This window comes from Engystomops pustulosus, chromosome 3 (genome assembly GCF_040894005.1).
Source record: "Engystomops pustulosus chromosome 3, aEngPut4.maternal, whole genome shotgun sequence".
Classification (NCBI taxonomy): domain Eukaryota; kingdom Metazoa; phylum Chordata; class Amphibia; order Anura; family Leptodactylidae; genus Engystomops; species Engystomops pustulosus.
Window position 1 is genome coordinate 106196616 of NC_092413.1, and position 16877 is coordinate 106213492.

At 39.5% G+C, this 16877-nt stretch overlaps 1 protein-coding gene across 1 annotated transcript; it reads right to left on the minus strand.

Annotated features, from left to right (window-relative positions):
• Positions 1-6047: 6047 nt before the first annotated feature.
• Positions 6048-15746, minus strand: RWDD1 (RWD domain containing 1). The gene is made up of 7 exons (XM_072141733.1): positions 15336-15746; positions 14619-14684; positions 12944-13074; positions 12253-12396; positions 11526-11658; positions 9507-9569; positions 6048-6325 (listed from the first exon to the last, which is right to left on the minus strand). The coding sequence occupies exons 1-7, from the start codon at positions 15406-15408 to the stop codon at positions 6216-6218; spliced, it is 720 nt and encodes a 239-aa protein (XP_071997834.1). The 5' UTR covers positions 15409-15746; the 3' UTR covers positions 6048-6215.
• Between the last annotated feature and the right edge of the window lie 1131 nt (positions 15747-16877).

Sequence of the window (16877 nt, forward strand, 5' to 3'; positions counted from 1 at the left end):
ACACAATGCTCCACTATTAGTATGATGGTGTGGGTAATAAATACTTACATGGAGTGGGGGACCGGCAGGGCATAAATGCTGCTGATTCAACGGGAGCCTCTATGCGGCCTGATTTTATCGCGCCCGGGGACGCCGGCGCATGCGCAGTCACGGCAAAAGACTGACTCATGCGCAATGGGGCATGACCGGCGGCTGACAGAGGTGTGGGACGATCGCTGCAGAGTAGAGGTAAATGCGCTTGTGCACGCCTGAAAAGAGGGGTCAGAAGGGTAGCGAAGCGGCCTGCAGTGGAGTGCCGTGTGTTGACAAAGTAAAAGTTTGAAAGGAGGCCACCAGAAATGTATAGTCTTTAGGAGTAAACTCATATTGAGGGTACCAATTTGGGCAGATGAAAGGACATCTAAATGAATAATTAGGTGATTGATCGATAGAGGGATATAAATAAGTAATTAATTCAATAATAAATGGAGGTGAATAAATAAATGAATAAAAGGAACAATAAACAAGTAGTATATGGAAGTAAATACATAAATAATAAAATAAATAAATAATTGCATAAAAGGAACAATCAGCATGTATAGAAACATGTATAAAATTGGATAGTGGGAATAGACTGGTGATACATTGGTCTTAAAATGTGATCACATGAGGGTAACTGAAATAGTGTTGAAGACAACATATGAGCAATTTAAGTATTGTTGTGTTATATTTTGTTTTTATTATGTTTTTAAACAGTAAGCCTAGTTAAAAAGGTTAGAAGATATTTTCTAGAGATTCGTTTAAACCAGCGGGTGCGAGAGTCTGGAGTTTGTAAATCCAGTACATTTCTCGTTTAGTAAGATAGTTGAACCTCTGAGGAGTTGACGGGGGGATATATTCAATCGGAGTGATACTGAAATCTCTATAGTTGCGTTTGTGATGTTGGGCAGCATATCTAGATACGCTGTGTAGAGGGAAGCCGTTACAGATGTTACTTCTGTGTTTATACAGGCGCTCTCTCAGTGGTTGGATTGTCCGTCCAATATATTGTAGTTTGCAACTACACTCAATTAGATAGATGACGTAATTTGAGCTGCAGTTCAAGAAATTATTAATCTGAAAGGACTCCCCCGAATTATTGGATGTAAATGTTAATTTTCTGTGACTGATTGTTTCACAGCATTTGCATAACTTATGGCCACACCTGAAACTGCCCAACATTTTGGGAAAGAAAGAGGAGGAAGTGGTATTGTGTTTGGTGGTACGCAGACGGCTGGGGGCCAATATATTTTTCAGGGTACGAGATCTTCTGAAAGTGATCTTTGGGTCTTTTGGCAGGATGCTTTTAAGATGGGGATCATGGAGAAGTAAACTCCAATGTTTTTTGAGTACTCTCCTGATTTCGCCCCGTCATCGGAAAAGGTGGTGATGAAGTTGACATCGTTGTTCGGGTCATCAGTAGATTTCTCTCCAGTTTTCAGGCAATCTGTTTGGCTCAGGGTGCTGGCCTTGGCGTGTGCAGATGAGATTAGGGGAGGGGGGTAACCTTTTGCCTTAAACCTATCACTCAGAATTTTACTTTGTACTTCAAAATCTTTATTTGCGGTACAATTACGCCTAATACGTTTAAACTGACCGTATGGGATGTTTGTTTTCCAACCACTGAGAGAGCGCCTGAATAAACACAGACGTAACATCTGTAACGGCTTCCCTCTACACAGCGTATCTAGACATGCTGCCCAACATCACAAACGCAACTATAGAGATTTCAGTATCACTCCGATTGAATATATCCCCCCGTCAACTCCTCAGAGGTTCAACTATCTTACTAAACGAGAAATGTACTGGATTTACAAACTCCAGACTCTCGCACCCGCTGGTTTAAACGAATCTCTAGAAAATATCTTCTAACCTTTTTAACTAGGCTTACTGTTTAAAAACATAATAATAAATATAACAAAACAATACTTAAATTGCTCATATGTTGTCTTCAACACTATTTCAGTTACCCTCATTTGATCACATTTTAAGACCAATGTATCACCAGTCTATTCCCACTATCCAATTTTATACATGTTTCTATACATGCTGATTGTTCCTTTTATGCAATTATTTATTTATTTTATTATTTATGTATTTACTTCCATATACTACTTTATTGTTCCTTTTATTCATTTATTTATTCACCTCCATTTATTATCGACTTAATTACTTATTTATATCCCTCTATCGATCAATCACCTAATTATTAATTTATTTATTTATTCATATTCATACCAATGCTTGTCCTTTCATCTGCCCAAATTGGTACCCTCAATATGAGTTTACTCCTAAAGACTATACATTTCTGGTGGCCTCCTTTCAAACTTTTACTTTGTCAACACACGGCACTCCACTGCAGGCCGCTTCGCTACCCTTCTCCCCCTCTTTTCAGGTGCGCGCAAATGCCTTTACCTCTACTCTGCAGCGATCGTCCCATACTGCTGTCAGCCGCCGGTCATGCCCCATTGTGCATGAGTCAGTCTTTTGCCGTGACTGCACATGCGCCGGCGTCCCCGGGCGCGATAAAATCAGTCCGCATAGAGGCTCCCGTTGAATCAGCAGCATTTATGCCCTGCCGGTCCCCCACTCCGTGTAAGTATTTATTACCCACACCATCATACTAATAGTGGAGCATTGTGTAGCCTAGAATCTGTGTGGAGCATTGTGTAACATTGTAGAGCCAATAAGCATTGTTTTTTAATCATAGACCTTGGATTATTTATTTATTTATTTAATCATTTATTTATTTAAATTAAAAATGATATAGTATAAAGTGCATCAGAGACAATTAATATATTGTATTTAGATATAGTGACTCCAGTGTATAAATTATAATTTAAATAATCATGGCACATCTAAATTCATGTTATATACATTTTTATTCACATGTACTTTTTTGTGTTTTTAATCCTTTCAAGTATCTGTACCGATCTTAGTGAACAAGTCCTGTCATGTAATTTTTGTCTATACATACCATTTGTGTTTGAACCAAGTATAATGTATACTACCATTACTTCTATTTATTTCTATTATTATTATTTTCATTTTATTCGTTTTGTTTATCATGTATTTTAGTTATGGTCTGACGAAGGGATTTTATCCCGAAACGCGTTACCATTGGACTTTCTTACTGCTGTAATAATAAAATTACACATAATTATTCTCATTCTCAGCCTGTATCTACTTATTATCTTTCATCTCCAAATTTGGTTAATAGCGCACCCGCACATAGCTCCAAAACCTTTTGCTTCTTCCATATATACACTATTACGGTTTCCTCTGGATACCGGACATTGGAGCAAGTGGGAGCTGCTGGAGTAACCATTTTAAGAGACCCGAAAAAATGGAGGATATCATCCCCCATTTTGGTTTTCTTATTGCACTTGTACAAGTGCCCATCAGGTGAGCACCTTTCAAAACTTACCTGACACAACTACCCTGACGATATCACGCGAGGCGCCGTCCTCTTTGTCCTTTTGTTCTCCAATTCTCGTTATTTGTGTCCCTGTGCAGGAGCTGCTGCTGTGTCCCCCTCGCACTTGGTTTCTTCCAGCACTTGAGTCGGTGGTAGAATGCCGCCTCCCGACTCTTTTTTTCTTGCCTCCCCCAAGCAAGGTGCTGTGCCCGCAATGATCTGTCACCTGTGTGCGTGATACATGGCTCCGTTTGGCACTGCTTATAGCTCGTGTTCGCCGCCGGGCTGTCAGGGGTAGCAGAGCTCAGCAAGACACGTCTGCCATCAAGCCTCTACGCATGCGCTGACAGTCAATTCTTGTTTTTAGAAATGAAAGCCATTCCATGTGACAAAGAAACTAAAGATATCCTACAACAGTGTGTACTACTACTACCTTCAGAGGAGACCACAAACAGGCTCTAACCAGAGTAGAAGAAGTTTGAGACCGACACCTTACAGGTCCTCAACTGGAAGCTTCATTAAATAGTACCCACCAAGTGTCAACCTCTGCAGTGAAGAGGTGACTCCAGGATGCTGCCATTCAAAGTAAAAGCCATATCCGAGACTGGCTAATAAAAGCAAAAAATTAATATGGACAAAAAAAAACACAGACGTTGGACAAAAAAAAAAAATTGGAAAAAAAGCGAGGAAGCAGCTTGACTGTATGGTACGCAATCCAACTTGTGGGAGGGGTTTCTGGAAGCAGCAAAGTTTGAAGGACAAAATTATTATTTCATATTAAAAAAAAAAAAAAACGTCAAACCTTTTCAATGTCTAGACTACACTCACCGGCCACTTTATTAGGTACACCATGCTAGTAACGGGTTGGACCCCCTTTTGCCTTCAGAACTGCCTCAATTCTTTGTGGCATAGATTCAACAAGGTGCTGGAAGCATTCCTCAGAGATTTTGGTCCATATTGACATGATGGCATCACACAGTTGCTGCAGATTTGTCGGCTGCACATCCATGATGCGAATCTCCCGTTCCACCACATCCCAAAGATGCTCTATTGGATTGAGATCTGGTGACTGTGGAGGCCATTTGAGTACAGTGAACTCATTGTCATGTTCAGGAAACCAGTCTGAGATGATTCCAGCTTTATGACATTATCCTGCTGAAAGTAGCCATCACATGTTGGGTACATTGCGGTCATAAAGGGATGGACATGGTCAGCAACAATACTCAGGTAGGCTGTGGCATTGCAACGATGCTCAATTGGTACCAAGGGGCCCAAAGAGTGCCAAGAAAATATTCCCCACACCATGACACCACCACCACCAGCCTGAACCGTTGATACAAGGCAGGATGGATCCATGCTTTCATGTTGTTGACGCCAAATTCTGACCCTACCATCAGAATGTCGCAGCAGAAATCGAGACTCATCAGACCAGGCAACGTTTTTCCAATCTTCTACTGTCCAATTTCGATGAGCTTGTGCAAATTGTAGCCTCAGTTTCCTGTTCTTAGCTGAAAGGAGTGGCACCCGGTGTGGTCTTCTGCTGCTGTAGCCCATCTGCCTCAAAGTTCGACGTACTGTGCGTTCAGAGATGCTCTTCTGCCTACCTTGGTTGTAACGGGTGGCGATTTGAGTCACTGTTGCCTTTCTATCAGCTCGAACCAGTCTGCCCATTCTCCTCTGACCTCTGGCATCAACAAGGCATTTCCGCCCACAGAACTGCCGCTCACTGGATGTTTTTTCTTTTTCGGACCATTCTCTGTAAAACCTAGAGATGGTTGTGCGTGAAAATCCCAGTAGATCAGCAGTTTCTGAAATACTCAGACCAGCCCTTCTGGCACCAACAACCATGCCACGTTCAAAGGCACTCAAATCAACTTTCTTCCCCATACTGATGCTTGGTCTGAACTGCAGGAGATTGTCTTGACCATGTCTACATGCCTAAATGCACTGAGTTGCCGCCATGCGATTGGCTGGTTAGAAATTAAGTGTTAACGAGCAGTTGGACAGGTGTACCTAATAAAGTGGCCGGTGAGTGTATATTTTCTATTCATTTTCCAACTCATTTAAAAAGTATGAGTTTTCTTGGAAAACAAAATTGGGTGAACCCAAAAACACAAGTTATGCAAAACAAGGCTACGTGTATGAACCCATGAAATACCAGAATATTAAAAATTTACATACAAGTGTATATGTAACAAAAAAAAAAAAAAAAACTTGCAATAAGAAGTTTAATGTTAAAATGTAATATACTTTATGGAAATACCATTAAAATGTATTACTGTTATTGTATCACCATGATAATAATTCCCTCTTTGTTCCTTCTTACTTTTCCTGGGAAAAGTATTTTTAGAGGAAAAGAGCCATCATATATAAATTAAAAAAATGTAAAAAGTTATGACTCCAAGAATGTGATGTTGAATAATGCAAAAAAGTAAAAATAAAAATACTAATATATAATTCTGACCAAACTCAACCAGTTCAGTACAATGTAGTGCTGATACACGGTCCTAATAGCATAAAAGCATACAATGTGAATCTTAGAGAATATATTTCCTTCAACCTCAATATTTGCATTTCACAGAGAAACAAAGAAATTAAGAACTTCCAAACAAACGATTTTAAGTCACTTTATTTAGGGGGATTCTTAAAGTGTTCAGAAGAGGAATCTCCTGATAATTAAAATATGACTTAAAAAAAAAGTTAAAGCAGTGGATGTACACGTATCAGTCACAGATACTGTGACTTTCTGGACTCTTCATGAGCGGCGAGTCCAAGGTGATCAGTCACTTTCTATATCAATAGGGTTATAATCTAAATCATCTTCATCGTCCAATTCTAAATCATCCAATTCTTGAAATAGAGATTCATCCACTTCAACACTGTTACCAGCTGCAAGGTAAAGGGAAAAACATTTACAAAACTACTACATAATGGACTAAGAAATCACTCCACTATGACATCAAGCCATATTCCTTAACTTGTGTGCGCCACCTATTGGCATGAAGATAATGCACATTCGTAATAGTGATTAAATCATATTTTAGGCCAAATTATAACAAGTTCTAATACTGCATCGCACAATATAGTAAAATATATAGCTCATTTTCTGCATAACAAATTACACTTCAGAGTGACGGTAATGAATATTCCATTCCGTGTACTGGAAAGCGTGAAAATAATAAGTTTACAATGTTTTCATACATTAAAAAATAAAACCTGTACAAAAAAAATGTTCTTCCTTTTCCTTCTGGAACTAATAACTTTTCATACTTAGGTGTAAGGAGCTGTCTGTGGTCTAATCACTTTGTATTGAATTTTTTATATTTTGCAACAAAGTGCCAATTTCGACTAGGTTACGGGGTTAAATGCTAGGAATAACTATTATGTTTGTGACGTGGCAATACCTAACAAGTGTATGATTTTTGCTGTTTATTTATATATCAGTTCTAGGCAAAAGGGGTGGGGGTTGATTTTTTTTTCTTTTTTACCATTTTTCAGAACCCCTAGGGTACTTTAACCCTAGGTTAAATACAGTATGGCAGTACAGGGGGTCCCCTACTTAAGTGGCACCCGACTTACAGACGACCCCTAGTTAAAGACGGACCCCTCTGCCTACTATGACATCTGGTGAAGCTCTCCGAATGCTTTACTTTAGTCCCAGATTATCTGTAAGGTGTCTGTAATGAAGTTTTATTGATAATCCTTGGTCCCACTGCACCTAAAATTTTGAAAATCTAATTGTCACTGGGGCAAAAAAAAATAAATAAAAATTTTCTGGGACAGCAGGCTGCCTCCCTCTCCCCCGGCACCCCGCAATGCAATCCTGTGATGTGACACTTCTAATGCACTGCAATACATGGTTATTGCAGTTAATAGGGTTAATATGCCCCCTATACCACATGATAAAAAGTTTACAAATTCTCTGGGATAAAGGTTTGAGGTATCTGAGGCCACGTTCACAAGTGGCCTTTTGGTTACTGTTGGAAACGCAATCCAAAGGCTCCACTGATAACATATATTAGTAACATTGTGTCTCCAACACGTTAACTAAAACGCACAGTAAATGCAATCTTACCTCAACGTGCGATCACAAGTGGAGCCTTTGGATTTTGTTTCAAAACGCAACCAAAATGCCACGTGTGAACGCGGCCTCAGGGGACAAAAGTAGACTTATAAAATGGGTAGTAAGACTATCAGTTTGAAAACCAGAAGATTTTGAAGTTTGAAAATAGCTATTTTTTTCAAAATGTTTACCAAATTCCCCTTTTCTCATAAGTAAATGTTAAATATATCAACCAAAATATCCCACTATTTTGAAGTACAAAATGTAACGGAAAAACAAATTCAAAAACACTTGGGTAAGTTAAAGCATTCTAAGGTTAACCGGATAAAGTGACACATGATGGTTTTGAAAAATGGGCCTTGGTCATCAAAGTGCAAATGACCTTGGTCAATAATGGGTTAAATGAAACACTAGTGCTTCGGAGAGTGTCAAGAGAGCTCCAAAGGGTTCAGGCTGTAACAGACAGTGGGAGGGCACTTTGGCGTATCAACTGTCATCTAAGTCATTCTGGTCTAGCTTGTAGAAGGAGTGGTTATGTGACTGCAAACTGACAGTGAAGAGGCAGTGGACAGCATACACAAAACGAGTAGCGAGGACCTTCCTTGTCTCTATACAGCCAGGCAGAAATTAACCTGACTACAACCAGTACCTTATCAAGCAGATTAATAACTTTCTGTTGTACTACGCTCAGTGTGGTGGCATCATCTAGAAAAATCAACTTTGAAGTGTCAGATAAATTATAAAGCAATAAGAGGCGGAGAGCTCAGTGGTAAAGTCAAGCTCTCCCTGGCTCAGAACAACCTCTCCATTACGATTGACGTCCCTACATCCTTCATGAGAGCCAGCTATTGGCACCTGTGGAAATGGGAATGTGAATTACAGCAGATGGGGGGAGTACAGGAATTACAGAATGCTCTTGACTTTATACAGACAATTGCTACATCACTTCAAAGTTGATTTTCTGGATGCTGGCAGCATGCTGGGCCATAACTGGAACATGATCTGGAAGGTGTTACTACAATTGACAAGGTACTGGTAGAATATTTAACATTGTTTACTTTTAACACATTACATTTCTTTTTAAAATTGCTGGCCAAATTATTTATAAGAAAAATGATAGGGATCTATATTATCTATATAAAAGTATTGTATTAATTATGGATAATAGCAACCCCTTACTGTATTGTTAGATTATCTAAACATCATGTATATATGTGTTTATTAAATTAGATGGTTGTAAAAAAATATCTACTTGTTTTTCATGAATTATGGATAAATAATGCATCATGTATTTTGTGTATTATTTAGGCTGTGGGGGGTTTTGATTGTTTGATACAAGCTTCTATATAGAACATGCATGCCTGTTTGGCAAACCTTCTCATATTTTATTCTGACTAGAGTTCACCCAATAGGGTACTAAAGCCTAAATTATTTCCCCAATAAACTTATGTTTTAATTACTTTCATACAGGGTGTAACAAAAAGCTCAGGATGGGGGAATATTTGCAAAATACATTTCGTATCTAACAAGATATGCTGAGGTTGGGGAAGGGGGGAAATTTAAAATCTTAAATAGGAATCCCCAATGTTTTTCCTGTGGAATCCAAATCTGCATTAATTTGACCTAGGTCTTTCAATTTTGGTGACAGCTGGTGGGGTGCAAAAAAAAAAAAAAAATCGAAAAATGTGAGCAAAATAGTTCAAACATTGTATATTTTTCTAAAAGCCATCTTATATTCCCAATAAGATCACTTAATATAAAGCATTCGATATTTGAAAACTTTGTAGGTAAAGTGGGGAATCCAAATCTGCCATAAAAAACATTTGACATGTATATTTTTAGTTTTTCGATCTGATGTGAATCTCATGAGATATTCCACCGTCCTGACCTTTTTGTTACACCCTGTTTATCATTAAATTAACACAATTTAAAAGTTTTATTTGATTTCAAAAAACTCCTTCTTGGCGCAGACATTAGTCCTAACCAGTATGTAACGTTCAGACCTACCTTCTTCCAGAAATTTAATGTCAGAGGTGTCCAGGTTATGGTCTGTTTCAAATAGCTGTTTTCCTGCAGAAAAATATTAAAATGTACAGCAGTATTGGTCTCTTTTGTTCCAGCATAACAAAAAAAAGTGCAACACTTCATCCAATTTAGGAGCTTTTCTCAAGCATAATCTCCGTATAAACAAGTAACATATGCTGGAGATCAAAATTAGAGAGCAATGTATATTTACTTGATTTTTTTTCAGAATTAATGTAATTGTTTTTATGTAAAGGGTACACAATGCCACTAATAAAATAACCGTACTTGAAAATAAAATTTTTATTTAGCAAAAAAACAATGATCATAATTAGAGAACGTCAATCAGAGTAGCACAGAGAAAAGATTATAAATACATTTTCAACAGTCACCAGTCAGTAGGAAGTGCACAGGCCGTTGCTGTGAAGAACTTCAGCACATCTGCAGCCACAGGACCTCCCTAGTCTTAAACTGCTCTGGTGGGATTTTGGTCCACTCTTATTCCACAGTTCTGTGACTGTTGTGGGTTTCTTGCCCATAACTTTGTCAACAAGGATTTTCCAGAGGTTTTCTATTGGGTTTAGATTAGGACTCATGCAGCTTTTTCAATGTATTCTGTTTCAAGGAACAGATTTACTTGTTTTACAGTGTGACAGTGGGAACTGTCCTGTATGAAAATTGCTGGCTGATTGAGTGATAAATGCACGGAAGGAACCACATGTTGAAGAAAGTTCTGATACACACTTGCATTTACTCTGCCATGAAGATTTATAAGAAGTCCAACCACTGCATAAACATTCCCCAAACCATGACACTTCCTCCACCACCTATCACAGACTTCTTATTCCCTTTGGGTTAAGTTTTTGCACAGTTTGTCAACAAACAATGTTTCCCATCAGATCCATATAAATTAAACTTGCTTTCAGCACTAAAATGAACTGTGTGACACTTCTCTTTCCACACAACATCATCCTCAGCAAAGCTGAATAAAGACATTTTATTCTTTCTGCTAAAGAGAGGTTGTCACTGCCGGTGGGCTTTCATACCGAATGCTTTTAAACATTAAGACTCAGTATGAGGAGACAGATCCATACCCTGTTCAGTGCTAAACTGGCGAACAATTCCAGCTGCATTGTTCAAACGATTACCCATGGAGATTCTCTGCATAATCCTCTCCCTTGCATGTCTTTCAAGGACAACATGCCATTTTGGGGGGCTTGAATGAGTTTGTGATGTTGTTATGATGCACTATTCTAGAAATTAATCTAGAACTACCAAGTTATCTTGTTATGGCTGATAGGGTCACCCCTTCCTTTGGCCTTCATCTGGACAACCTGCTGTCGAAGGACTTCAGTCACGTTGAAAAGGCGCAACTTTTTTGCAAGATCAGTGAAAACCGGAAAGTAATTCACACTGCCGTCAGCGGTCCAAGAACCACGGATCCTGCAGAATACGGTGGTTCGGACAGACATCACTGCTGGGGATGGAACTCCTAACATGATAACAATGTATGATATAAGGAGTTCTGGCAACTACACTGTCAGCATGAGTATTTAGATTACAAAAAGCAGGAATTTCTGACATAATAGTTCGGCACAATATAAGGACTAACAATGTCCCCAGCAGAAATGCTGGTCCGTTCCAGAGGACGTTCTCTAATTTTGATCAGTGTTCTCATTTACATTTTTATTCAGTGCTTTAAAATATATACAATGTATGAAAGAATACTGCTATTTTACTCATGTTATGATGTACTCTCATAGGATTACACAATGACCTTGAAATTTAGGAAATAATGTGTTATCTAATTTTGAACACAGTCACCCTGCACAGACTGCAATAGATATCAACATTTTAGTCCAACATCAACATTTTAGGTCACATCAAGCCATCCTAGTTTATATCACATACCAAGGCTTGCCAGCAGAGTTGACGTGTGTCTGCCATTACCGCAAGAACAAAAAAAAAAAAAAAAAAAAAAAAACTTTGAAGGAAAACCCTTACCTGTTAATTTAATTTTTCCTGCTTGCTCCTCCTCTTTTTGCCTTTTTTTCTTCACTTCCGACATCTCTGCATCAAATTTGGCTTTCCAATTGAGGAAGTTTTCGATAGTTACAGGAGTTCCATGAAAACGTTTCTATAAAATTATCAATGATATATGGTGAATAATAAACTCTAAATAAACTACACATCATGCCACAACTAGCTGATCACACAACTGTAACGGCAGACTACAGTTCAATGCAGCAAAATGTGATGGGGTCTAAAATCTTTCCAAAGGTAAACATGTGGCATCAAACATGCTACTGTTTGATATTTGATCAGAAAAGGTTGAGTTATTTTTTTGGTAAGTAAACCCTTGTTTCTCTGTTATAAAAACGAATAAAAACTATTTAAATAAATACCGGAATACCTGTGTAAATTCATACTAACATCTATCTATCTCTATATATACACCATAATATCTATCCATCTATGTACATTCACATATTCTTTGAACTTCTCATGCGAATAATATTATAAGATGACCCTTACACTGCAAAATCGAAAGAACAGAGACATAAATGGATAGCAGACAGATTAGAATGAATCTTCTCTCATTGACTTATTTATCAGTCTACGCAGGGTCTCCTGTGTTATAATGTGCTGCATTTTCCAAGTGCCAGGTTCCCTTTGATGCTTTTTGAGCAGCTTCTTACCAGAGGTAACCAACAACACTAGCAGCATATACCTTTTCTGCTTCTTCAGCCTCCTTTTCTTTTCTTATTTTTTCCTCTTCTCTCCGTGTTTTTATTTGGTCTACAATTTCATTTAGTTTATCTTGGACAGCAGACACTAAAGTGAAAATCATCACCATTCCTAGGTTCTCTTGTGCCTGCAAAAGATGGGAATTTTATTTAGTTTTTTAAAATTTCCACATTATAAATCATCACTTGAAATGTGGAGCAGAGCAACTAAGACATTACCAAGTAGACCTGTGGTAAAGGAATCAGAGAATAGGATGTGAGCTGATGACGCCAATAAATTATTACTTCTATTTCTATTACTACTGGAAGATTAGGAATCTAGGAGGGTTTTTCAAAAAGATCCCAAAATCACTGAAAGATGATATTCACTTTAATTTTATTTGAAGGGCCAATACATGGGCATTTGAACCTCTCAGCCTTATTCATCTCAGGCAAAGATGAGGCAACTGTATTTTGGGTTCTAAAGCAGCATGAACCATGGTTTTAGTATCACATTAAAAATGAGAATATCTTCTTTCAAATTGTATCAGGTAAGTGACTCTGAGCTACAGGGAGTTAAAGATTCAATTCAAAGAGGCAATTTTTTTTTTAATATATACAGAGCACTTATAAAGAATCCTGCTTCTGTTTCAGCAGAAACACAAATATAATGTCACGGCATTATGTAAGAATTACCTGCTCCTGCAACAATGCCAATACAGCAGAAGCATCACTATCTTCAAGGTTATCTTGGGAAACTATTTCATAAAGAGGAGCTTCATCTGGATAGGACTCCACATATGTAAACTTTAGAGATACTTGCACATCTGTAAAACAAAACACTTTTTGATAACAGGAAGAAGCAAATTTTGTTAAGTTTCAAAGAAACCATGTATAAGTAAAACAACATAGATCCTTGGCAGCTGTGAGTTGATTACAGTTTGGCACATTGACATTAGAAAAGCATTGTCATTATTACACGACTACTCTAGAGAAAGGGGTATTCTGGGAATATGAACGTCTGGTACAAAAACCCAGAATGCTATAAATAAATCAATACCACCAAACTCAATGTCATTAATAACAACATGGAGATTAAATAGTTTACTTTTATGATCAACTAAATTTAATGGGCTTTCAAAAGGAAAAGGCAGAGTTATCTCCAATATGACCACCATAATCTACAAATAAAACTCCCATGATCCCTCAGTTCTCAGTAACATCCCCCCTCTCTTATGCACTGCTCCCATTGATGTCCTGTTACTCTGTTACTATAATAATCATGTGAGTTACTGTCATTACTGCACATTGCCTCACTGAGATGGTGTCTCACCACAACACTGGCCATACTGGATGCACTGCAACCACCTGACTAGAGCCCAACATAGTGATGATCACATGACCTGCGGAGACAGGTGCCTGACATGTGACTAGCAGCCTTCTTCTGCCTTGTGTCTCCTCCAAAGGGACAAAGTCACAGGATTGATTGACTTCTTCATTACACACCACAACATTTTTCTGCTAAGGGGAGCAATATTTTAAATAAAAACTAATTACATATTAGCTTATATTTTAAATGTCCCAATTAAATATGAATTATGCTTATTACTGGAACACCCCTTTAAGACCAGACTATACAACCACAGTCTCAGTGGTTTTAAATGTTTCAGCTACTTGAAGGCATACTACATTCAACCCCTTTACAATGCTGAATAGGTTCACCGGGTAAACAAGGGAGCACATTTAAGGGAGTTCGGTAACTTATGATGTTACCCTTAACCCTTCGTATTTATCAGAAGTTTGGCTCAAACCAGTTGGGTCTGACCTGGCGTAGAATTGCACCATAGGCTGCACCTAAGCATGGGTCAGGTATACCCACGTGCCGTGTAAGAGGGGAAATAGCTGCAATTCCTAGCCAAGCACCAGGAATTTTGTCTAGTTCAGTTATACAAGCCCTATTAAAAGTGGCCCAAAGAGTCCCTTTTGCAAACCCATTATTCAAAAAAACACCCTGTCCCAGGTCACAACACTCTATTGTTCTTCCGGACAGACTACACTAGAACTATTGGTAAAGGATGCAACTAGTTTCTATCAGCATATCAATTCACTGTAAACATGCCAGATGACAGGTGAAATGGCAAACTCTTTGTAAGAAGTATTCTCATCAGAAGTCTTTATTTTTTTCTGTATGATTTACTGCTGGTCTTGGCAAACAAATACTGATGACAAATAGAAGCCAGAATACTGATGTGTGAATCAGGTCTTAGCGTTACCCTTTAATCTACCAATCAATAATGCCAGCAGGTACAAAACATGACTGCCTATGCCACAGAACTTTCCTATAACCATAATCTACTAGCTACAAACTTACTTTCTTCTTCTTCTCCAGCTTCTGATGACACAGTGATTGAGAAGCTTTGTGGGGATGTGGAGAAGACTGCAAAAGAAAATAAATGTGTAAGGAAAAAAATATACATAACTGTATCAGGGTATTTAGATTTGCATAGTTCACCGATAACTGACAAACTCATCACTCATGATATTACAATTAGTACATAATGTTCATTCAGCTTTAATTATAGGGAACAACAAACTGATCAGCGACAGAGAACAGAGGTCCTGTGCACATGCATGGGTGAAGTGCCAGGAAGAGAATATGTTTGGCTGAGCACAGCACTCCCCGGCACTCCATTCACAGGAGATACCCCAGCTCTGTACACAGCAATATTTAACACCACCATACTACTGATATACCACCCAGTTGTAAGTTCACATTCATCAGATCTCCGGGGCCCTGTTCTCATGATCGCTGACGTCCCAGCAGTTGCACCCACTAATACACTGATCATTTGCAGATAGGGGATTAATTGCTAACTTGGTCGATACAATTTAATTCCAATATTTGAAGTCGTTTAATTTCCTTTTGGGTCAGAAAATGTCAGTAGCAAATATTACACAGGGGGCACTCCCAGTTAAGATGTGAATCATGGATATGATGTGCCCATGCCCCTGGGGCAGTGCACTGCATGAACTAGTAGCTGTCCCGGCCCCACCAGCTCCATCAGGGGCGCCATGCCCCGTCTCTCACCCGTGAAGGAGTCCGCATATATAGACTCCAGAGCCTCCAGCTCATTGCGCTGCTCCTCGGCGTAGTCCGTCATGGTTAGTGAGCCATGGGGGCGAGCAGTTACAGGGAGATGTTTCGGGACTCCGCCACTGTCTGCCTGCAGCTGACGCTTAGCCGGCCACGCTCAGAAAAGGATCGAAGAATCGGACATGGATTGCTCTGGCCTGGGCCGCGGCACCCCCTCACACCCTTTAGTTGCAGGTTGGGCTGGAGCACAAGACATTCAATTATACGAGCACTCGTATTTCGTTGATATTCAGAATATGATTTATCGGTAGCTAATCTAGCGTTATTTTTGGAAGTGATAACTTGAGCTCGTAGGCTATTGATTTGTTGAGCCTTGAGTGTCGCAGTATATGACGTCACTATATGCGCCGGTTCAATGTAGACGCTACATGCAGTTGTGTATAGTGCGGAGGTTACATGTCGATGAGTTTAGGGAAAGAGACGAGTCACGTGCAGGAGAATGAGCTTCAACCCTGGTGTCAAAGCCTATAGCTATAGAAGAACATTTTATGTAGGAGCCATTTTATGTAGGACTTCCTGTGAAAAGCAGACAGAGCCCCCTAGTGGTCATTTCATACACCGCAGCCCCGTGTAAGAAATAGTAGTCATATGACGTAAGAACATTATGGGAAATTGGAAACTTAGGTTGAAAATATACACTTAAGCCACGCCCCTGATCTTGCTCTGGTGTCCCTTAGTACCCAAAAATTATACTATTTAACCTCCCCTATTTTGGCCCCCATACATAATTCCCCCAATTGAACCTCCGCTACATACCAGTATAAAAGAAACGAAAACAATCCCCTCACAATCTCCTCTTCTCTCTGCTGTCAGCCATGACATCACTACATTACACCCGCCTGTGTCCAAGATGCTGACACCAGTGGCTCAGGTGGTGGAGCATGTACTTCACATTAAGCATTTGGTCATAGCATCCATCCACCAGTTGAATCCAGGTTGTTGGGAGGTAGATGCAACAACCCTGCCAATGCATAGGGTGGGTAGTTGTTGCGAATAGTGTCCTCTCCATGTTACGAGTTGTCTAGGTAGGTCCCCAAAAGTGGAATACTTTGTAATTGCAGCTGGAAACACTGCCTGGGAGGGCAAGAGTTAGCATATCTATTGTCTCTAACCAATGATATGCTGTGTTCTTTACTGTAAAGCAAGCTGGAAGCTGATTGGACAGTGCTGCCATCTCACTAGTAAAAGAAAAAACCCTTGTGGGCGAAAGCACTTGGTCTGAGTCAAGACTCACTACCAGGAAGCAGAGGTGTCACAGGCCAGCTGCCTGACAACTTGGGGCATTCAGGAGACTAAGCCTCTCCCTCCATTTTTCTTGCACACACCACCTGCCTGCCAGGCTGTAGACTAGTTCTCCGGTCCCAATACCAAGCACTGTGACCATAGTGTGCCCAAGGCGGCATCAGCCAGCAACTCCGGTATTCTGGGCCCTGGTTGCCTCCAGCCACCCGAAGAAAGGCTAGGCCCTGGTGGGGG

Excerpts from the sequence above, each read along its gene's own strand:
- RWDD1 (XM_072141733.1), bottom strand. The coding sequence starts at position 15,408 with ATGACGGACTACGCCGAGGAGCAGCGCAATGAGCTGGAGGCTCTGGAG. Across the intron at positions 12,397-12,943 it reads TGGCATTGTTGCAGGAGCAG|GCACAAGAGAACCTAGGAAT; the intron begins GTAATTCTTACA and ends CATCTTTTGCAG. Across the intron at positions 9,570-11,525 it reads AGGAAAAATTAAATTAACAG|GAAAACAGCTATTTGAAACA; the intron begins GTAAGGGTTTTC and ends ATTTTTCTGCAG.